This window comes from Heterodontus francisci, chromosome 48 (genome assembly GCF_036365525.1).
Source record: "Heterodontus francisci isolate sHetFra1 chromosome 48, sHetFra1.hap1, whole genome shotgun sequence".
Taxonomy (NCBI): Eukaryota; Metazoa; Chordata; class Chondrichthyes; order Heterodontiformes; family Heterodontidae; genus Heterodontus; species Heterodontus francisci.
The window spans coordinates 2531868-2555502 of NC_090418.1; the positions used below are offsets into that span (position 1 = coordinate 2531868).

The following is a 23635-nucleotide window of genomic DNA, read 5'->3' on the forward strand; positions in this document are numbered from 1 at the left end:
GCCCAGAAACCTCTCTTTTGGAGTAAGCTCTGACTTCAGTCCCATTCCTCTACCCTTTTCCCTTTGACCCACAGAGAATGACCATTTAGAGAGGGTACTAGTGGACTGGCACAGTCAGTGACACTATACCCCAATAACTTCTGGAGAGTACATGGGATTGGAAAGGAGAGAGAAGGATTCCAGTCTGCAAATCTCCAGTGTCTAAAATATCCACACTAATCAGTGAGCTACAGTCCTGTTTCAAGCGCAGAATTGGAGCAGGGCTGGAGGAGCTTACAGAGATAGGAAGGAGTGAGGCCATCAAGGACTTGAAAACAAGGATGAGAATTTTAAAAATTAAGGCCTTGCCAAACAAGAGCCAACAACAAAGCAGTTAAAGCTATGAAGAGGGAGCAAACAAACTCAAATAAAGAAAGACACTTTCTTACCAGACTGCTTATTTCAACTTCCCCGCCAGACAGTGAGATTTGTCTCTCTGCTTTCTCTACTCCCTACAGTCTAAAGGCTTTCAAACACAAGCTTGGTGTGGTGTCTTAGAATCACTAATTTCATCTTCATTCTCTCTCCTCTTTTCAGTGTGAATCACTGGGTATCACTCTCCCCCGAGTCAGTAGGTCACAGGTTCAAGTCCCACACGAGAGACCTGAGCACAAAATCCAGGTTAACACTCCCAGTGCAGTACTGAAAGAGCTCTGCACTGTCGGAGGTGCTGTCTTTCAGAGGAAACATTAAACAGAGGCCCCGTCTGTCCTCCGGTTAGACATAAAAAAAACCCCATTGCACAATTTCAAAGAAGAGCAGGCCCGGTGTCCTGGACCGATATTTTCCCTCAACTAATATCACTAATAAACAGATTATCTGGTCATGATCACCTTGCTGTTTGTGGGAGCTTGTGGTTCAATAATTGGCTGCTGCATTTCCAAAATCACAAAACTTTTATTTTAAAAAAAAGTACTTAAGTGGCTGTCAAGCATTTTGGGACGGAGATTGTGAAAGCAGCTACAGAGAAACAAATGCTTTTTTCCTCAAAGTATTTTCCCTTATGTCTGAATTTGGCCTGAGACCTGAGTTTGTAAACCAAAAAACTATGACCCAAGCAAGCTGTGGAAGAGGGAACTGATGGTTTTACACAGCAAGCAGCAATGGGACCTGCAACTTCTGTATTCACCTGCATATTCATATTCAGTTGCTCAAGTTGGTTTTCAAGTAATTACTCCTTTAAAAAAATCAGAAACATTTCTACACAACCAGAAACAGCTGTGAACAGTTCGGTCAATCTGCAGCTGCAGAAAATGGAAACTTGTCAATTTTTCATATACATGTAATTCTGATGAAGTCACTACACCTGCACAATCGTGCCTGACCCACTGACTCTTGGAGGCAGTACAGAGAAGGTTTACTAGACTAATACCTGGAATGGTGGGCTGTCTGACAAGGAAAGATTGGACAGGCTAGGCTTGTATCTGCAGGAATTTAGAAGAGTGAAAGGTGACTTGATTGAAACATATAAGATCCTGAAGGGTCTTGACAGGGTGGATGTGGAAAGGATGTTTCCCATTGTGGGAGAATCTAGAACTAGGGGTCACTGTTTAAAAAATAAGGGGTCGCCCATTTAAGACAGAGATGAGGAGAAATTTTTTCTCTCAGGGTCATGAGTCTTCGGAATTCTCTTCCTCAAAAGGTGGTGGAAGCCGAGTCTTTGAATATTTTTAAGGCAGAGGTCGACAGATCCTTGATAAGCAAGGGGGTGGAAGGTTATTGGGGGTAGGTGGAAATGTGGAGTAATCAGTTCAGCCATGATCTTGTTGAATGGCGGAGCAGGCTCGAAGGGCTGAGTGGCTATTCCTGCTCCTAATTCATATGTTCATATAACTCTTTCAAGCATTCTCTGTCTTAAACCAAAATTATATGGGAGCTGAATGAATGTGGGGGACCCCTGTAAATAATAATAATTCTGAAGATACCCTGTAAATACTGATACGCTCCCAGAAACCCCATGTAAATAGTGACATCCGCAAGGACTCCAGGGAACCCCCTGTAAATACTGACCCCCCTCCCGAGGGCCGCTGCAAATACTGACACACTCCCGGGGACCCACCCTGTAAATATCAACACTCTCATGGGAACCCCCTACAAATTGACACACACTCCCTGGGACCCCCTGTAAATACTGACACACTCCCCGGGACCCCCTGTGAACAGTGACAAACCCCTCCAGGACCCCCTGTAAATACTGACACTCTCGCGAGGACCCCCTATAATACTGACACACTCACATGGAACCACTGTAAATACTGACATGTCCCGGGGAACACCCTGTAAATAGTGACATGTTCCAGGGACTCTCTTGTAAATACTGAAACATTCTCAGGGACTATCAGTAAGTAAGGACATCCTCCCAGAGTCAGTCTGCAGATACTGATCCACTCCCACATGGGAGCTTGGTTAAGAAGGTAAGAGCCCATGGGATCCAGGGCAATTTGGCAAATTGGATCCAAAATTGGCTTAGTGGCAGGAGGCAGAGGGTGATGGTCGAGGGCTGTTTTTGCGATTGGAAGCCTGTGACCAGTGGTGTACCCCAGGGATCGGTGCTGGGACCCTTGCTCTTTGTAGTGTACATTAATGAATTAGACGTGAATATAGGAGGTATGATCAGTAAGTTCACAGATGACACGAAAATTGGTGGTGTTGTAAACAGTGAGGAGGAAATCCTTAGATTACAGGGAGATTTAGATGGGCTGGTAAGATGGGCAGAGCAGTGGCAAATGGAATTTCATCCTGAAAAGTGTGAGGTAATGCATTTTGGGAGGACTAACAAGGCAAGGGAATATACAATGGATGGTAGGACCCTCGGAAGTACAGAAGGTCAGAAGGACCTTGGTGTATTTGTCCATAAATCACTGAAGGCAGCAGCACAGGTAGATAAGGTGGTTAGGAAGGCATATGGGATACTTGCCTTTATTAGCCGAGGCATAGAATATAAGAGCAGGGAGGTTATGATGGAGCTGTATAAATCGCTAGTTAGGCCACAGCTGGAGTACTGTGTACAGTTCTGGTCACCACACTATAGGAAGGATGTGATTGCACTGGAGAGGGTGCAGAGGAGATTCACCAGGATATTACCTGGGCTTGAGCATTTCAGCTATGAAGAAAGACTGAAAAGGCTCGGGTTGTTTTACTTGGAGCAGAGAAGGCTGAGGGGGGACATGATTGAGATGTACAAGATTATGAGGGGCATTGATAGGTTAGATTGGAAGAAACTTTTTCCCTTAGCGGAGGGGTCAATAACCAGGGGGCATAGATTTAGGGTAAGGGGCAGGAGGTTTAGGGGGGATTTGAGGAAAAGATTTTTCACCCAGAGGTGGTTGGAATCTGGAACGCACTGCCTGAAGAGGTGGTAGAGGCAGGAACTGTCACAACATTTAAGAAGTATTTAGATGAGCACTTGAAACGCCATAGCATACAAGGCTCTGGGCCAAGTGCAGGTATATGGAATTAGAATAGTTGGGTGCTGGATGGCCAGCACAGACACGATGGGCCGAAGGGCCTGTTTCTGCGCTGTATAACTCTATGACTCCCAGGGACACCCTGTAAATACTGACCCGATCCCACGGACCCCCTCTAAATACTGGCACAGTCCCCGGGCCCCCCCGTAAATACTGACACACTCCCCAGGACCCCATGTAAATACTGACCCTCTCCCAGGGAACCTCTGTAAATACTGACACACTCCTCGGGACCCCCTGCAAATACTGACCCTCTCCCAGGGAACCCCTGTAAATACTGACCCTCTCGCGAGGACCCCTTATAATAATGACACACTCCTATGGAACCACCATAAGTACCTACATGTCCCGGGGGACACCTGTAATTAGTGACACGTTCCAGGGACTCTCTTGTAAATACTAAAACATTCTCAGGGACCATCAGTAATTAAGGACATCCTCCCAGAGTCGCTCTGCAGATACTGACCCACTCCCAGGGACATGCTGTAAATACTGACACAATATCGGGCTCTCCCTGTAAACACTGACACACTTCCAGGATCCTCTTTACTTGCTGACACACTCCCCGGGACCAGCAATAAATACTGACACACCCTTGAAATCCCCTGTAAACACTGAAGGAGTGCCGCACTGTCGGATGGTCGGCGCTGAGGGAGTGCAGCACCGTTGGAGAGTCAGCGCTGAGGGAGCACCGCACTGTCGGAGGGACAGTACTGAAGGAGTGCCGCACTGTCGGAGGGACAGCACTGAGGGAGCGCTTCACTGTCCAAATGCCACCTTTTGGATGAGCCGTTAAACCGAGGCCTCGTCTGCCCTCTCAGGTGAACGGAAATCGCAACATGGCCTCTATTTCGAAGAGCAGGGGAGTTCTCCCCAATGTACTGGGCCAATAGTCATTATCACACTGCTGTTTGGGGGAGCTTGCTGTGCGCAAATCCACTGCTGCCTTTCCTAAATTACAACTGTTAATATTTCATTGGCTGTAAAGAGCTTTGGACAACCTGAGCTTGTTAAAGGAGCTACAGAAATATGGCTTCATTTGGTTGTGTACTGGATTGCCATTACACAGAGTGTACTGCACAAAAACAGGCCATTCAGCCCAACTGCTTCATGCTGGTGTGGGTGCTCCACACCAGCCTCTTCCCACCCCTCTTCATCTCACCCTCAGCATGTAAGAATTTGAACTATGTTCAGATTCATTTATCCATGCACAAGTATTAATCAAGCATATTTTGAAATCTTGCTGCCATTTTCTATACACCATATTTTTATACATTAATATTTTAAACACTCGAGTTATATATTTATATGCATTGTTATACATCCTAGTTGTTAAGTGGACTAGCTTTTAGTGTTGAGATTAGTAACTAACCACCTTACTTTTGACATGGTTGAAACCACTAGTCACCACTTAATAATTTCATTTATAAAGACAATGTAAGATGTGCAGACCTTTTCCTGGAAACCACACGATCTCCTCAGAGTTCAGACTCCTGGAAATCATGTGGTCTCCTCAGCTCGCAGTGATAAGCAGGATTCCTGGAAATCACATGACCCTAATTATCTCTAGAGAACAAAGGGGCCATTTAATGGACAACACTGCCTTAGGTGTCTGTCACTTTAAGAAACTACCACGAGTGGAAACATCTTCTCAACGTCGATCTTATCAAACCCTTTCATAATTTTAAGATCTCTAACCGTGGTCACCCCTCAGCTTTCTCTATCCAGAGAGCCAAGCCAGATGAACACAGAGCTATCTACTTGCAGGCCATTTCTACAACCTATTGCCCTTAAATGAAAAGCCAATAAACAGGATTTTTTTTGTATGCATGGAACGAAAAATCAAATTACAATATCGACGATGATGAGTAAAGGCTATTCGGCCCATCCTTTGTTATTCACTGAGATTAAAGTCTGGACCCCTCCAATGTACACTTTCCATCAAGTTCTCATCCTTTGCCAACAGTACGTGCCATCAGTTTAAACTCTCAGCTTACGACATGCAAGAGAAGCAGACGTAGAGAGGCGACGGTTGCCATGGAGACACGCACAAGTCCTCAAGTACTAGCTGGGTGTTATTAACCTTTAGGAGATGCGTGGAGACTACGGAGAGCGCACGAGTCATACGATATCCAACTGTTTCTTGAATTATTCCAGTTACGCCTTCACTCCGCTTCTTTGAAGACTATTTCCACGTCGGCAGGTACAAAACGTAATCAAAAAGGCTAATGGAATGTTGGCCTTTATCTCAAGTGAGCTGGAATACAAAGGGGAGGAAGTGATGCTTCAGCTGTGCAGAGCCTGGTCAGACCCTATCTGGAGTAATTATGTTCATTTTTGGTCTCCGCACTTCAGGAAGGATATGTTGGACTTGAAGGGGGTGCAGTGCAGATTCACCAAAATAATACCAGTGCTTATAGTGTTACATTACGAGAGCTGGTTGCATAGATGAAGCCTGTATTCCCTTATAGAAGATTGAGGGGTGATATGTTAATAAGGATTCAATAGAGAGAAACTATTTCCTCTGGTGGGGAGAGTCCAGTCAAGAGGGTCGAACCTTAAAATTAGAGCCAGACCATTCAGGGGTGATGTCAGGAACCAATTCCTCACACAAAGGGGAGTGGAAATCTAGAACTCTCTCCCCAAAAAGCTGTGGATGCTGGAGATCAACTCAATGTTAAAACTGAGGTCGATAGATTTTTGTTGGGTCAAGGAATATGGAGAAAAGGTAGGAAAATGGAGTTTAGATACAGATCAGCCATAATCTAATTGAATTGTGGGACAGGCTCAAGGGGCTGAATGGCCTCCTCCTGTTCCTATGTTCCCACAGGTCACAAAGAATTCCTTGACATCAGTGCAAAATTGCCTGTTTTCTGGTTGTTTTGTCCTAACAGTCAGGGTTTAATCTGACTTCAACAAGATCTTCAGCTGTACAATGCCCTGGTTAGACCACACCTGAAGCACTGTGAACAGTTCTGGGCACCACACCTTAGGAAGGTTACACTGGCCTTGGAGGGAGTGCAGTATAGATTTACCAGAAAGATACCTGGACTCCAAGGGTTAAATTACAAAGGAGGGATTAAAAAAACTAGAGTTGTATTCCCTTGAATTTAGAAAGTTAAGGGGTGATTTGACCAAAGTTTTCGAGATATTAAGGGGAACAGATAAGGTAGAGAGAGAGAAACTGGGGAGTCTCAGACTAGGAGACAGTGTCTAAAAATTAGAGCCAGAACTTTCAAGAGTGAACTTAGGAAACACTTCCACACACAAAGAGTGGTCGAAGTTTGGAACTCTCTTCCACAAATGGCCATTGATCCTAAATCAATTGTTAATTTTGAGTTTGATCGATTTTTATAACCACAGATACTACAGGATATGGGCAAAGACGGGTAACTGGAGTTAGGTTACAGATCAGCCATGATCTCACTGAATGGCCTCCTCCTGTTCCCACATTCCTCTCAGTCACCACTTTTCAACAAGGAGCATCCCTAAATCCTCCAGTCCTTCCTCACAACCCTATCCTTTCGTTGGTGGAAATAGCCTTGTGGCTGCTCTTTTGTGTCACCAGCCCGTTTGTGGGATGTGGGCGTCGCTGGCTAGGCCAGCATTTATTGCCCAGCCCTAATTGCCCTTGAACTGAGTGGCTTGCTAGGCCATTTCAGAGGGCATTTAAGAGTCAACCACATTGCTGTGGATCTGGAGTTACATGTAAGCCAGACCAGGTAATAACAGCAGATTTCAATCCCTAAAGGACATTAGTGAACCAGATGGGTTTTAACAACAATCGACAATGGTTTCATGGCTATCATTAGCCTAGCTTTCTAATTCCAGATTCATTAATGGAATTCAAATTTCACCATCTGCCATGGTGGGATTCGAACCCAAGTTCCCAGAGCACTAGCCTGGGCCTCTGGATTACTAGTTCAGTGACATTACCAGCACTCCACCGCCTCCCCGTGTCTCCCTTGCGCTCCAGTATTCAGAATGGAACACCATACTCAACCTGTGAACTGGCCAGAATACAATTGCTTTCACTGCTCAAGTATTGACACACCACTATTAGACACTGGGGTGACTTAGATAATCCTATCAGCTACGGTCCAGTTGGTAACATTCTTGCCTCCGAATCAAAAAGTGGGTTCGAGGCCCACTCCAGAGACCCGCACACATAATCTCAGCTGACACTCTCAGTGCCAGTACTGAGGGAGTGCTGCACGGTCGGAGAACATCAAACCGAGCAGCCATCTGACCTCTCGGATGGACGTAAAAGATCCCAGGTCAACTACTGAAAAAAAGAGCAGGGAGGTTCTCCTTAGTGTTCTGGGGCCAATATGTATCTCTTGACCAACATCACTAAAAAACACGTTATCTGCTCGGTATCACATTTGTGGAATCCTGCTGTGCGCAAATGGGCAGCCACGTTTTTTTCATTACAACAGCGACTACACTTCAAAAGTACTTAATTCACTGTAAAGCACTTTGGAACATCCTGAGGTGGTGAAAGGCACTATAGAAATGCAAGTTCTGTCTTTCCTTCTTCATTAGCCTTCAGCTGGGTGTGTGGAAACTATGGAGAGCTGATACAGAGCCATGTGTTGTGTCATTTAGGAGCAAGCTTTTGGCCTATAGCCGGTGAGTGCCATACAAAACTGAGAGCAAATCTCCTTAACAGAAGCCTCAGCTCATCTAGAACTCCCTTTCTCTTGCTCCCACTTTTCCCATTCGGCAGTCAGTCTGAATTCTTGCTCCCCAATGGAACCTCAATTACAGAAACCAACCGCCCGTTACCCGGCACCTCCAAGATAAGGCATGCCAACCCACCAGGATGTATCTGCAGGATACTGCTGGGGGCAAAAGGCCAGGAGAGAAATCAGAGAAAGGACATTGAACAAACGTGTGTGTTTTTTTCATTCTCTTGTAACATTTTCATTTCTTACGAATAACAATATTGGAGATTGGGGAGGGGGCAGCGTGCAAAAGACTGTTTCACTCGCAGGCAAGATTTATCCAAATGGGTAATGGTGTCTTTACATGGAATTATATAAAACGTACAGCACCAAAACAGGCCATTCAGTCCAACTGCTCTGTGCTGGTGTTTCTGCTCCGCACGAGCCTCCTCCCACCCCTCTTCAACTCACCCTATCAGCATATCCTTCTATTCCTTTCTCCCTCATGTGTTTATCCAGCTTCCCCTTAAATTATACTATTCACCTCAACCATTCCCTGTGGTAGCGAGTTCCACGTTCTCACCACTCTCTGGGAAAAAAAGTTTCTCCTGAATTCCTATTGGATTTATTAGTAAGTATCTTAAATTTATGGCCCCTAGTTTTGGACTCCCCCACAAATGGAAACATCTTCTCAACGGCTACTCTATCAAGCCCTTTCAGAATCTTAAAGGCCTCTATCAGGTCACCCCCGCCCCCCCCCAGTCTTCTCTTTCCTAGAGAAAAGAGACCCAGCCTATTCAACCTTTCTTGATAGGTATAACTTCACAGTTCTTATCTGCACCCTTTCTGATTGGCTGTGGCAAGGCAGTGGCACTTGGAGGATCGACCAATGGTGGGAGGGTGGGGGATGCGGTTGAAGGTCCGCCAAGAATATGCCCGACTGGAGTTCGCGACCCCTACTCAGGGCACAGCCTGGGTTTGGAAATGCATCACCGCATCCCCCCCCATCCTTGATCAACAGCATCTGGCGACTAAACGCGCAATTGAGGGCTGATCACGAGAGAGGGCAGAATTGCCAAGCACGGTCCTGACAAAAACACTGGCTCAAAATCCTAGAAAACCCCCACATAACAAAAGGTGATTCCTTCAGCCAAGGCAGAAGCGATGAAACTGTCAACGCTCAAACACCCTTCAAAATCCTGCCTGACAACAATGAAATCTGGCATTGGCAGTCGTCATAAACCATCAGCCTTGAGGCAATTTTCCCTTCTCTTCCCACTACTCCTTTCGCTAGCAAATACAACTGCCCCCAACATCTCACTCGCAGTTGGCTTCTGAAGTCACAAGTGATCCCACCAGCAGACCTCACATCGACATTTTAAGACATACTTCTGCAAAAATGACTTTAAGGAAATCACCCACCGGCACCCCCCCTCCACCTATCCCTTTGATGCCAATGATCATCGTCTCCAAACCCCAACCTCCCTTCCATCGCAAACTCTGAACCTTCTCAGTTGTAAACTACACGATGACCATTACAGCACCGACTGGATTTCTAAACTTCAATTCCATGCTATACAAGAATTGAACAGTGATCCAGAGACAACATGAGGGAGGGAGGAGGGGGATGGAGGGGAGGGGGAATGAGAGGGAGGTGAGAAGGTCAGTAGTGCGAGGGGCAGTCAAAAAGCTCGTGTCTTGTTCAAAAGCACTTGCCCTGGCCACTGCAAACCGCCAACTGACACTGTCAGGATTCTGAACCTGCCCAAATATGGAATGCAGGGTAAGGGGTAGTGGGGGTGGTGGGGTGAGATTTATTAGTTAAAACACAATTTACTCTCAGAGTTCCTCAGAATTACAATGTCGGCAGTTCAAATTCCAGATTTGCAGAATTTAAAAAAATTTATTTTTGTGATTTACATTCTGGGAAAAACAGCGTGTTTCTTGGCTGCTCACCCACAGCCTCCCAACACACACTCTGCTAAGGCTCTTTGTTAATTCTGACACACACAAAATGTACACCAGCTAACACACAAAAGGAGGTGCCTGTTCCCTTCAAGTCCAACCTTTGGAATAATTCCATCAAATTAATTTCCAAGCGATTAATTTTCTTCCTCATTCTCTCTCTCTTACTCTGTGAATTTATCAGGCAAAACCCCCAGAATGTATTCCCACACATTCACCACACACTCCTTCTCTTTCCGATTGGATTTATTCCCTCTTCCCGTTAAATAGCCAGGCACAAATCAGAGGACTGTGGATTTTCTGAACGGTTTTACAGTGGGGTAGGGAAGGAGGGAGGAGATTTCAAGAATAAATAATAAAAAGGCACCTAAGGAGTTAGGAGGCCTCAAGAGGAGCCTGCATAGTCGCATGAAAATCAGAGACTGTGTGAACTGTGATAGATGATTGATCAACCTCCGGCTTCTCGCAGATCAGCCTCAGCATCCCTAACGGATCACACATGCCGGAGGGAAGCGACACAGACACACACACACAGAGCGAGAGAGAGAGAGAGACAGACAAAAAAGCCTTCAAAGGAGGAAGGACAATGAAGAGTCTTCTACATGTCAGCAACTTGTGGAATTTTGCAAGCAATGGAAATCGAGAATAAAAGATCCCTTACCTTTGTGGTGACTATACACAGGCAATCCATTCTCTAAGACGAAACAGGTGGCCGTGGCTTCGAAAGGGGGATTTCGTGCATCGGAAACTGTGGGATTTGGGGGCATGCAGGCAAGAGGTGGGTGATGCCAGTGTTGAGCGCGCGTGTGTGTGTGTAAGACAGTGTGTGTCAGTGTGTGTGTGTCAGTGTGTGTCTGTATGAAGAAAGGATGTGTGGGAGTGAACGAAAGAGGGATGGTTCATTTATTAAAAATATTAGAGAAATCTCTCTTTGTTACAACTCGGGAAAGGAACCCTCTTGGCTTCTGCGAGCGGAAGGTGAATTTGTTCATTAATGACTAGAAAAGAGGGGGAGGATGATGAGGAGGCGATGGCGTAGAGTGTGTGTGTGAGAGAGAGTGTGTGTGAGTGTGTGTGTGTGTATGCGTGTATGTGTGTGTGTGTGTGTGAGAGAGAGAGAGAGAGAGAGAGAGAGAGAGAGAGAGAATGAGTATTGATATGAAAGAGGAATAAAAAAAGAGGGGGGAGCAAAAGGAGGAGCAGGAGGAAAAGGAAGATTACCCACGGGGTGTGTGTGTGTCTCTCTCTCTCTCTCCTGGCCCAGAGAGGCCGGATCGAAATCTAATTATCATTACAACAGCTTTGCTCAGTCACTTAAAGGGAGGAGGCTGCTGTTCTCAGGGGATGGGAAGAGCAACCAAGGCGAAAAGCAGAGCGATATACAAGGGGTGAGGTGGGGGGGTGGTGGTATGCTTCTCAATTTAAAATGCTTCCCTACATCCCCCATCCCCTTCCCCTGACTATTCCTCCCAAGAAATATAGTCACCCAATACTGAATTGTGTTAAAACTCCAAAAATGGTTTAATATATCTGTTCTTTTCAAACCCCAATGACCTCTTAAATGGGATTTATTTATTTCAGAACAAAAAGCATCGGAAATGTTGACATGAGAGTGAGTTTCCATTCCCTCCTGATATCCCGGACACTCACCACCCTCCTTCACACTTTTCACCACTGATCATGCCTCACTCAAAATTTTAACCCTACTCTTCTTAAGGTGCTGACACCCACTGGAGTACGATTCCCACAGGCACCGGCTGCCCACAACTGGTATTCTTTCAAGTGTGACAACCTCACCTAAACAATTGGTTTCAGGTCATTTGAACTTGAGGGGGGTATCACACTCCCCACATCCACAGCTGCACCTCCCAGCCAGAGTCACTGGACAATGATCAGGAGCAGGGAAAACATTGCTGATTTTCTCGCCCCTCTGACCCCAAAGAAAATCAAAGCCAATTGCTGCCTCTGCTGTAAAGACTGAGATCAACTCACTCAACAAGAACTTGAATTTATATAGCAGCTTTAACACAGCAAAACCTCCCAAAGTGCTCACAGGAGTGTTAGCAAACATAAATTTGACACTGAGCTACATAAGGAGATATTAAGATAGATGAACAGAATCCTGGTCAAGTGGCAGGTTTTAAAAAGCATCTTAAAGGAGGATAGAGAGGTGGAGAGGTTTAGGGAGGGAATTCCAGAGATTAGGACCCGACAGCTCAAGGCATGGGCACCATTGGTGGAGCGATAGAAATTGGTGATGCCCAAATCTTTCAGATGAGACATTAAACCGAGGCTCCATCTGCCCTCTCATACGAACATATGAATTAGGAGCAGGAGTCGACCACTTGGCCCTTCGAGCCTGCTCCGCCATTCAATAAGTTCATGGTTGAACTGATTTCTCCACATTTCCACCTACCCCCGATAACCTTTCACCCCCTTGCTCATCAAGAATCTATCTACCTCTGCCTTAAAAATATTCAAAGACTCTGCTTCTACCGCCTTTTGAGGAAGAGAATTCCAAAGCCTCACGACCCTCTGAGAGAAAAAATTCTCATCTCGGTCTTAAATGGGCAACCCCTTATTTTTAAATAGTGACCCCTAGTTCTAGATTCTCCCACAAGGAGAAACATCCTTTCCACATTCACCCTGTCAAGACCCCTCAGGATCTTATATGTTTCAATCAAGTCACCTCTTACTCTTCTAAATTCCAGCAGATACAAGCCTAGTCTGTCCAATCTTTCCTCATAAGACAACCCGCCCATTCCAGGTATTAGTCTAGTAAACCTTCTCTGAACTGCTTCCAACGCATTTACATCCTTCCTTAAATAAGGAGACCAATACTGTACACAGTACTCCAGACGTGGTCTCACCAATGCCCTGTATAACTGAAGCATAACCTCCCTACTTTTGTATTCAATTCCCCTTGCGATAAACAATAACATTCTATTAGCTTTGCTAATTAGGTGCTGTACCTGCATGCTAACCTTTTGCGATTCATGCACTAGGGCACCCAGATCCCTCTGCATCTCAGAGCTCTGCAATCTCTCACCATTTAGATAATATGCTTCTTTTTTATTCTTCCTGCCAAAGTGGACAATTTCCCACTTTCCCACATTATACTCCATTTGCCAGATCTTTGCCTACCTATCACTTAACCTATATCCCTTTGTAGCCTCCTAATGTCCTCTTCACGAGTTACTTTGCTACCTGTCATCAGAAAATTTAGCAACCATACCTTCGGTCTCTTCATCTAAGTCATTTATATAAATTCTCTCATGGATGTAAAAGATTCCATGGCCACAATTTCAAAGAATAGCAGGCAGGTTCTCCCTGATGTCCTCGGACCAATATTTAAGCTTCAACCAACATCACTTTTCTCCCAGTGTTAATTCTTAACCTGCCATTACAGATGATGTCACAAACACTGGCGTGCCTCCCTGGGATTCCTCACAATTTAACTTAAAACCAATTAGAAACTCAAATATCTTTTCATAAAGTTTGCTTTTGCTCGATAATGGATATCAGTGCATAGCTCAGTAATAGAACAATGTTCCATTTTTTCCATACACTGTCCCCATCAAACACTCCCAGGACAGGTACAGCACAGGGGTTAGATACAGAGTAAAGCTCCCTCTACAGTGTCCCCATCAAACACTCCCAGGACAGGTACAGCACGGGGTTAGATACAGAGTAAAGCTCCCTCTACACTGTCCCCATCAAACACTCCCAGGACAGGTACAACACAGGGGTTAGATACAGAGTAAAGCTCCCTCAACGGTGTCCCCATCAAACACTCCCAAAAAGGTACAGCACGGGGTTAGATACAGAGTAAAGCTCCCTCTACACTGTCCCATCAAATGCTCCCAGGACAGGTACAGTACAGGTTAGAAATGTTGTAAACCTCAGTTTTTATACTTAAAAAAAACCTAAGTAAAGGACCTCTAGTACAGGATGGCACCTAGATTGAAGATAAAGATAAATTAGGATACAATAGTTAGATGAAATCAAGCCTGATTTTAGATTGTCAGAAGAAGGTAAGACTGTGTGAGGTGAGGAGCGGGATCTTGTTTTGTGCAAATTGGCTGCTGTGTTTCCTACATTACAACAGTGACTACACTTCAAAAAGTATTTCATTGGCTGTAAAACACTTTTGGACATCCTGAGGTGATGAAAGGTGCTATAGAAATGCAAGGTTTTATTTGCTTTCTGTGTTTCAGCATCGTGCATCCCACTGGACAGGAGCAACAAGCAATGTAGCGTTAAGGAAACTGCTCACTGTATACATTCAGTATTTGAAACTTAAGGAATTTGTGACTCCTTGATGTTAGTTCCCTCAAGGAGGTAATGGATTCAGCCTCCTACCCCCTCTACACTAATGTGCTCAACCCCTGATGTCATCAGTAGATCAGTTCATTCCGAAAGAGGGTAGAAACCAATTGATAAAAAGTACATTGGGAATATTTTAACCCTCATCTCTAAATAAAAGGATGAATTTCCAGTCAGAAATTCACAAGAATTCTACATGTTTAAGATTTTGTTCCAAGTTTTTAAAAAAGAAACAAGTTTCCAGCTCCAACTCCTTTTGTTTTGAAGTTGTCTCCTAGTTAAGTACAGATCTATGGGTTCTGGTTGGCAGTGTTGAGGCACTGAAATGCTTTAAAAAGTAATTAAAAGACTATTCACAAAGCTTTATTGGAGCTACAGTCTGATTAAAAATTGAACTCCAGGGCTTAACAAAAGATTTAATTACCAAAACTGATAAAAGACATCAATCTTGCAATATGAGATTCACTAGTCTGACCCTTCAGTGAGCTTCGTCACTGTACGTACTCTTTTCTGCGTGCTCTTTTGCTGAGTGATAAAGTTAATTTGTTGCTCCTCTTAGTTATTTCTCTCTTCAGTCTCCATCCCAGAAACCACAGTCCCAGTCAGGACAATGATCCTGGTTCAGTCAGTTTTCCCCACTCCTAGGCCATTTCCAGCCACCTGCTTGCTATCTATTGGGGATGGTCTTCCTTGTGTGTCAGAGTAGCTCAGTAGGCAGCACTCTCACCTGAGTCTGGTGGTCGTGGGTTCAAACCCCACTCCAGAGACCTGAGCCCTATAATCCAGGTCAACACTCCCAGTGCCGTACTGAGGTAGTGCCGTGATGTCGGAGGAGCATTACCAATGAAGTGCCATGATCTCGGAGGGACAGTACCAAGGGGAGCACCGCCCTGCCCGAGGGTCAGTCCCGAGGGAGCGCCGCCCTGCCCGAGGGTCAGTCGCGAGGGAGCGCCGCCCTGCCCGAGGGTCAGTCCCGAGGGAGCGCCGCCCTGCCCGAGGGTCAGTCCCGAGGGAGCGCCGCCCTGCCCGAGGGTCAGTCCCGAGGGAGCGCCGCCCTGCCCGAGGGTCAGTCGCGAGGGAGCGCCGCCCTGCCCGAGGGTCAGTCGCGACGGAGCGCCGCCCTGCCCGAGGGTCAGTCGCGACGGAGCGCCGCCCTGCCCGAGGGTCAGTCGCGACGGAGCGCCGCCCTGCCCGAGGGTCAGTCCCGAGGGAGCGCCGCTCTGCCCGAGGGTCAGTCCCGAGGGAGAGCTGCCCTGCCCGAGGGTCAGTCCCGAGGGAGAGCCGCCCTGCCCGAGGGTCAGTCCCGAGGGAGAGCCGCCCTGCTCGAGGGTCAGTCCCGAGGGAGCGCCGCCCTGCCCGAGGGTCAGTCCCGAGGGAGCGCCACCCTGTCAGAGGTGCCGTCTTCCAGATCAGACATTAAACGGAGCGCTCCATTTTCCCTCTTAGGTGAATGTAAAAGATACCACGGCTACTACCATTACCAGAATAGTTCCAGAGATGGGGGATTTTAGCTACAAGGTTAGGTTGGAAAAGCTGTGGTTGTTCTTGGTGGAGCAAAGGAGATTCAGGGGAGTAAAAGCAAAATACTGCAGATGTTGGAAATCTGAAATAAAAACAAGAAATGCTGGAACCACTCAGCAGGTCTGGCAGCATCTGTGGAAAGAGAAGCAGAGTTAACGTTTCAGGTCAGTGACCGTTCTTCGAAGAAGGGTCACTGACCCGAAACGTTAACTCTGCTTCTCTTTCCACAGATGCTGCCAGACCTGCTGAGTGGTTCCAGCATTTCGAGCTTCAGGGGAGATTTGATGGAGGTGTACAAGATTATGACAGGTTTAAACAAGGCAGACAAGGGAAAACTGTCCCCATTAACTGGTGGTACAAGGACTTGGGGACAAAGATTGAAGGTTTTGGGTAAGAGATGCAGGGGGAAGAACTTTTTTACGCAGCGAGTGATAATGACCCGGAACTCGGTGCCCCTGAGAATGGTGGAAGCAAAGACGATGAACGATTTCAAAAGGAATTTGGATGGATACTTGAAGGAAATAAACTTGCAGGGCTATGGGAATTGGGCGGGGGTGTGGGACTGAATGAATTGCTCCACAGTGAGCCAGCATGGACTGATGAGCCGAATTGCCTCCTTCTGTGCTGTAAGTGACTCTATGACACTATTCAAAAGAACAGCAGAGGAGTTCTCCCCAGTGTCCTCGGGCCAATATTTATCCCTTAACCAACATCACTTAAAAACAGATCATCTGGTCATTGTCACATTGTCATTTGTGGGATCTTGCTGTGCACAAATTGGCTGTTGCATTTCCTACATTACAACAGTACTTCAGAAAGTACACCATTGGCCGTGAAGCACTTTGGGACATCCTGAGGGAGTGAAAAGCGCTATAGAAATGCAAGTCGGTCTTTCTTTTTCTACCAGCATTGAAGATGTTAATTTCTTTTTAAAATACAGCACTCAAGTTGCTTACAGAGAAAACAGACTATGTAAATAATATTTAAAGCTGGATTTAACATTGTTCCATTGCTCCCTATTCCATGAATCCAGCGCCTGTGACGCCCCAAGACAGAGTGTTGAGCAGTTGGTGGCTTTTTGGGCGAGAGGTTGACTTCTGCGGGATCAGGGCACACACTTGAGCCCAGCTCCATCCTGGATCTCCTGATCCTGGATCTTGTGATCCACTGCCAGAGGGTAAGGCGCAATACAAAGTAGGACCGTGCCATGAGAATGGGTGGCGATCGTGAGTCCCGGGCGCTGAACAGTCAATGCCATGGGACTGACACATGGTAAAGGCAGTGCAACTCAGATATTGGTGCGGGCTCGCACAATCCAGATTTGGGTGGGCTGCTTTGATGTCCACCTCCTGCAACCTGGAAAAATTACACCATTAATTGGAGCTTGTTTGCCACTAGATTTCCCTCCAGCTCAACATTGTGAGAACCCAACACACCACCTTCATCACCCTACCATGAACTCCTCTCCCTTATCCCCCACCCATTCCATTCCTGGTCACCATCGCGAGTTGGACCAAACAGTTCACAATTCGTTGTTTGCTGCAGGATCTGTGGGCACACATCAAGCAGAATAAACACACTCCAGTTGTTGGAACAGGAGGCCGACTGCTATTAAATTTACAAGTTAACTTGCAAAAAGTTACCAGGTTTGCCAACCCTGGCTGAATGTATTATCACATGAACTGCCCCCCAACCCCCATCCCGCCCCACCACCATCCATTGCCCTGCCTCCATTGGTGGCCTGATATGTCAAGGGTTGCAGCACTACTCCTCCCCACAGCCAATGGGAAAGCAAAGAATCTTTGTCCCGATTGGATGATCCATCACTGTCAGACAGCCTTTGCTTCCCCACCTCCACCACTGCCTCCATGATTTTTCTCCTTGGGTGTTGCTCAGTGCGGTGTCCCGGAGATTAACCTTCAAGTCCTGGAGAATCTAGGGAAACCCTGGAGGGTTGGCAGCTTCTAGATTTGCCTATGAACAGCATCGGGTCTGACTGCACACATGCACATTATGGCTCAGTCCTGCTCTCCCAACATTTGGCACTAGGCACCATCTATGGTTTCACAACCAACGCTGCGCCTTCTAAACACCCCAACCTTCCACCCAACCCCAACATCTGGAAAGGTGTCAGGAAGGGGTAGCTATGGGCTTCTGTTTGTGACACTATGTCTGGAGAACGGATAAGGTTTGGCTGTGACAGTTTTAAGGTCAAATCTCTCAAGGAATACTCAATGTCAGGGCTTCCACCTGAAGGCTGGTCATTTGGGTGTATCATAAACATTAATCACTGACCTGAGGTGAGAAACAGCACTTAAAACATTATGCAGAGCAGCGTGAAGCCCCAGGAATGGATAATGATAAAGGCCATGTGTGTGCAAGTGCGAGGGATGGCTATTATAATCTTTAAAGGGCTTTGTCATCCTCTACACAGCTCCTCTATGAATCATCAGTTTCTGCTCCGTCACTTTTTATTATTGGCTAATTACACAGGCCAGGAACATCACGACTAGAAACACCGGACCTGTTCAGTAACAACTCAAGAGTTCAAAACAAAAAGGCAGAACTTGTACGATAATAAAAACAAAATACTGCAGACGTTGGAAATCTGAAATAAAAACAGAAAATGCTGGAAATACTCAGCAGGTCAGGCAGCATCTGTGGAGAGAGAAGCAGAGTTAACGTTTCATGTCTGTGACCATGCTGATGAAATGTTAACTGCTTCCAGGAACTTGTGCAACCTCAGGACATGCCAAAGCACTTTAGAGATAACTAAGTACTTTATTTTTTGAACTGTGGTCACTGTTATAATGTAAGAAATGTGGCAACCAATTTGTGCACAGCAAGCTCCCACAAACAGTAATGTGGCAGTGACCAGAAAATCTGTTTATTAGTGATGTTGAGTGACATCACGATTGCCCCAAGACACTGAGGAGAACCACCTTTGCCCTTCACCGAAATAGAAACATAGGACCTTTAAAATCCACCTGGGAAATGAGAGAGGGCTTCAGTTTAATGTTAGCCCCTCCGAGGGCGCAGCTCAACCTCTGATGGCACAACGCGGCCTCCATGCTGCCACTCTGACGGTGCAGCTCTCCCTCCATGCTGCCCCTCTGATGACGCAGCTCTTCCTCCGTGCTGCCCCTCCGAGTTTGCAGCTCTCCCTCCATGCTGCCCCTCCGATGGCGCAGCACTCCCTCCATGCTGCCCTGGGAGTGTCAGCCTGGATTTTGTGTTGAAGTGCCCAGAATGGGACTCAAGCCCATGACCTACTAACGCAGAGGCGAAAGTGTGCTACCAACTGGGCCATGGCAGGCACCTAGCTTGGTTCAAGGTTCAACTGAATGATCTCAAGTGCAGTCCTGGCAGGAAGATTCTTGGAGTCCCTATGCTGGTCCAGTTAGAGCAAATCAGTTCAAGGATCAACTGTGATTGGAGAGAGGGTGTTAGATTCCCACCTCCAGCACCTGGGCAGTGAAGTGAATGGAATGAAAATAGAGCAGATTCTATATAGGCCACAGGATCCGCTGCCCAAAGTTTGCACTCAGGTGATGAGGGTGGAATCAGTGCTCCTGCTGATACAGTTCTGGGGCAATTTTCCCTCTGCCCAGGGAGGCAAGAATCGTTTCCTCAAAGATGCAGCTTGCAGCAAGGCAGCTGATATCACCTCAGAAGCTGTGAAAGGTAACGGCCATGACTAATGCAATCTGGAGCATTGGGGAGTCACGTCAGCAGGGATTCCATGGTAAGACTAGCAGGTCAAAGACCTCAAAGGCTTACTGAATACAAAGGATAGACAGTCTTGCATTTCTCTAGCGCCTTTCACAACCTCAGGACGTCCCAAAGCACTTTACAGCCAATGAAGTACTTTTTGAAGTGTGGTCATTGTTGGAATGTAGGAAACACAGCAGCCAATTTGCACACAGCAAGCTCCCACACACAGCAATGTGATAATGAGGAGATAACCTGTTTTATTGATTTTGGTTGAGGAATAAATATTGGCCCCAGGACAACAGGGAGAACTCTCCTGCTCTTCTTCGAAATAGAAGCTGAGGGTTCTTTTATGTTCACCCGAGAGGGCAGACAGTTTATCGTTTCATCTGAAACACGACACCACCGACAGTGCAGCACTCCCTCAGTACTGCCCCTCCGAGGCTGCAGCGCTAAAGCCTGGCAACCCGACCCCAACCCGACGAGACATATGTGTTGGGTTCAGGTCGGGTAGGGTCTATATTCCGAGTCCAGCATTCGGGCTCAGGTCGGGTCAGGCTGGACAGTGCTGCTTCCGGGAAGTCATGGGATCAGGCTTACCTGCAATTCCCCACAACTCCATCTGCAGAAATAGCCTGCTGCCGGAACGGATGAATGATATTCGGGTCCGGTGCAAAATAAAATTAAAGGACTCGGGCCCGGGTTGGCTGTGGTCGGATCAGGTTTTAATTTTATACCTGAGCCAGGCTTTATGCAGCGCTCCCTCAGTACTGCAGCACTCCCACAGTAGAGACCTGCTTTAGGTCAGGAAAAAGAACCCGACCGAACCGCAGCGGGCCCAAGCCCGACCTCCCTCCAATTTTGCCCCGAGCCAGAGGAAAAAGAACCCGACTCGAACCCGCCATTAGTCAGCCCGACCATCTCTTTACTTACGTTCCTGACATCAAACCTGTATGAAGCTGTAGCGCATGCATGAGACGTCACAGTAACGTCACTCACTCACTGCGCAGACTCAGTTTCAGCCCGGACTCCCAGCTCAGGTAAGTTTTTTTATTTTTAATACTTACCAGCAGAGCATTTACCGTATGTGTCCGGCCCGGCCCTACCCGACTCGATTTGGACTCGGCCCAACCCGAACTGAGCCTGAAACCCGTCCCCGGAAGATGGGCCCGACCCAACTTGAATCCGACACATGTCGTCGGGTCCCGGTCGGTTAGCAGGCCTCTATCCCTCAGCACAGCCCCTCCAAGGCTGCAGCACTACTGCCCCTCTGGCAATGCGACACTCCCTCAGTACTGCACGAAGTGACGACCCAGATTATGGGGCTCAAGTCTCTGGAGCGGGACTTGACCTTATGACCTTCTGACTCAGAGGTGAGAGTATGACCAACTGTCCTGGGCCGATATTTGTCCTCAATCAACATCACTGACAGATTATCTGGCCTTTCTCACACTGCTGCTTGTGGGAGCTTGCTGTGCGCAAATTAACTGCCATGTTTCCTACATTACAACAGTACACTTCAGAAGTCCATCATTGGCTGTGAAATGTTTTGGAATGCGCAGAGGTCGTGAAAGAAACAACAGCAAGTCTTTCTTCAATAACAAAGCATTTATCTAAACACTTATTGCTGTTAACTTTTTGCACTATACTTAGATAGAACAAAAGAAATAGGAGCAGGGAGGCCATTCAGCTCCTCGAGTCTGCTCCACCAATCAACAAAGAACATGGTTGATCTTCTACCTCAACTCCACCTTCCTGCACTATCTCCATATCCCTCGATTCCTTTAATGCTCAAAAATCTATCGATCTCTAACTTGAATATACTCAATGACTCAGCATCCACAGCCCTCTTTCTGTAGAGAATTCCAAAGATTCACAACACTCAGTGAAGAAATTCCTCGTTAACTCAGTCCTAAATGGTTGACCCCTTATCCTGAGACTGTTCCCCTGTGTTCTAGACATCCCCAGCTAGGGGAAACAGCCCCTCAGCATCTAACCTGTCAAGCCCCATAAGAATTTTATATGTTTCAATGAGATCACTTCTCATTTTTCTAAACTCTAGGGAATATAGTCTACTCAATCTTTCTTCATAGGACAATCCCAGCAATCAGTCTACGGAACTTTCACTGCACTCCCTCTAAGGCAACTATATCCTTCCTTTGGTTCAAAGAACAAAACTGTAAACAGTATTCCAAGGCGCCAGATAACTGCACTAAGACTTCTTTGCTCATACTCCAATCCCTTTCTAAGAAAGGCTAACACACCATTTGCTTTTCTAACTGTTTGCTGCATCATAACATTCTGCGATTCATGTGCAAAGACGCCCAAATTTCTCTGAATAGCAACATTTCCCAGTCTCTCATCATTTAAAAAATATTCTGCTTTTCAATTTATCCTACTAAAGCAGTGCAACAAATTCTTTCAATGCTGTGTTCAGTAATGGTCAACATGACCCTGAACAGGTCTACATGCTTCATTCATGGGATGTGGGCGTCGCTGGCCAGGCCAGTATTTATTACCCATCCATAATTGCCCATGAGAAGGTGGTGGTGAGCTGCCTTCTTGAACCGCTGCAGTCCATTTGGGGTAGGTACACCCACAGTGCTGTTAGGAGGGGAGTTCCAGGATTTTGACCCAGTGACAGTGAAGGAACGGCAATATAGTTCCAAGTCAGGATGGTGTGTGGCTTGGAGGGAACTTGCAGGTGGTGGTGTTCTCATGCGTCAGCTGTCTTTGTCCTTCTAGGTGGTAGCGGTCGCGGGTTTGGAAGGTGCTGTCGAAGGAGACTTGGTGTGTTGCTGCAGTGCATCTTGTAGATGGTACACACTGCTGCCACTGTGCGTGTGTGGTGGAGGGGAGTGAATGTTTAAAGTGGGGGAGGGAACAGGTGCCTAAGGTGGGAGAAAGAGCCCCAGGGTCCCATGTGCTGAAAGAATAAACTTGGCCATGTTCTCAGGGAGGTTGTCTCTCGAGATAAGGAGGCCCAAAAGAAGAAAAAGAAGAATGATCAGAGCAATTTGAGTCACAGTTATACTGTCGTGGGTTGAGAAGGCAAAATGCTGTAAGATTGCTGGCTCTCTCATTCCTCGATTTAGCACCCACTCCAAGCCTAAAGAACCAGAGCTCCACCTATTTTATAACTGATAATCAAGGGTCCCGGCTCGAGCCCCAAGATCCATCGCAGCCACAGGACCCTAAAACACACCAATACAAAGCTTCCTACCTTGAGGGGCCATTTCTTGGAACAGAGCTGGGCTGGCTGATTCTCCAACGACACCTCGTAGAACTGCTGAATATCTGTTAGGAGAAGACACAAGGTTAGACGCATCAAAAGAAGCTCTCACCAGAGCACAAATGCTGAAAGGATCCAACTTGTGTTCATCCAGTATAACAACCATTTTTTAAAAATGTATTTCAATTGACTTTAGTTTAGATAACAAATTGCACACATTTATTGAGGTTGTCCATGACCAAATCCACCTCTAAACTGGAATTCTGTAGCTGCACTAGCACCAGCTTCAGCCTTTTTGTCAGAACCAGGGGGAGCAGTCCGCCTGTAAGTGTCTCTGTCAGCGTCACTACGATAATGAGTTGGACGGTCCTCACCCAGACCTTTAGGACTTGGCCTGGCAGTTTCAAGACGAGTCTGGCGACGTGGAGTAGCTGGAACAATTTCTGGAGGAAGATGAAGGTAGTCCCGCAATTACTGGATGCCCTCATTTGTCAAGTACCAGTAGAAGTGTCGCCAAGCAAACTGCTCCTTTACATAACCATGAGATTTCAAAGAATGCATGGCCTTCATTACGTGCAGGTTAGGGACCATGCTGTACCTGCCCTGGGAGTGTTCGATAGGACAGTGTAGAGGGAGCTTTATTCTGTATCTAATCCCTTTGGTGTCTGTCCTGGGAGTGTGTTTGACAGGATCCCCTGAAAATATTC

The 23635-nt window shown here is 46.6% G+C and overlaps 1 protein-coding gene across 1 annotated transcript in view; it reads right to left on the minus strand.

Annotated features, from left to right (window-relative positions):
• LOC137357325 (disks large homolog 1-like) overlaps positions 1 to 23635 on the minus strand; it is a 377389-nt gene that overhangs the window by 351576 nt on the left and 2178 nt on the right. The window contains exon 2 of the mRNA XM_068023579.1: positions 22920 to 22993. Within this exon, the coding sequence (XP_067879680.1) occupies positions 22920 to 22993 (74 nt within the window). The remainder of the gene's footprint in view (positions 1 to 22919; positions 22994 to 23635) is intronic.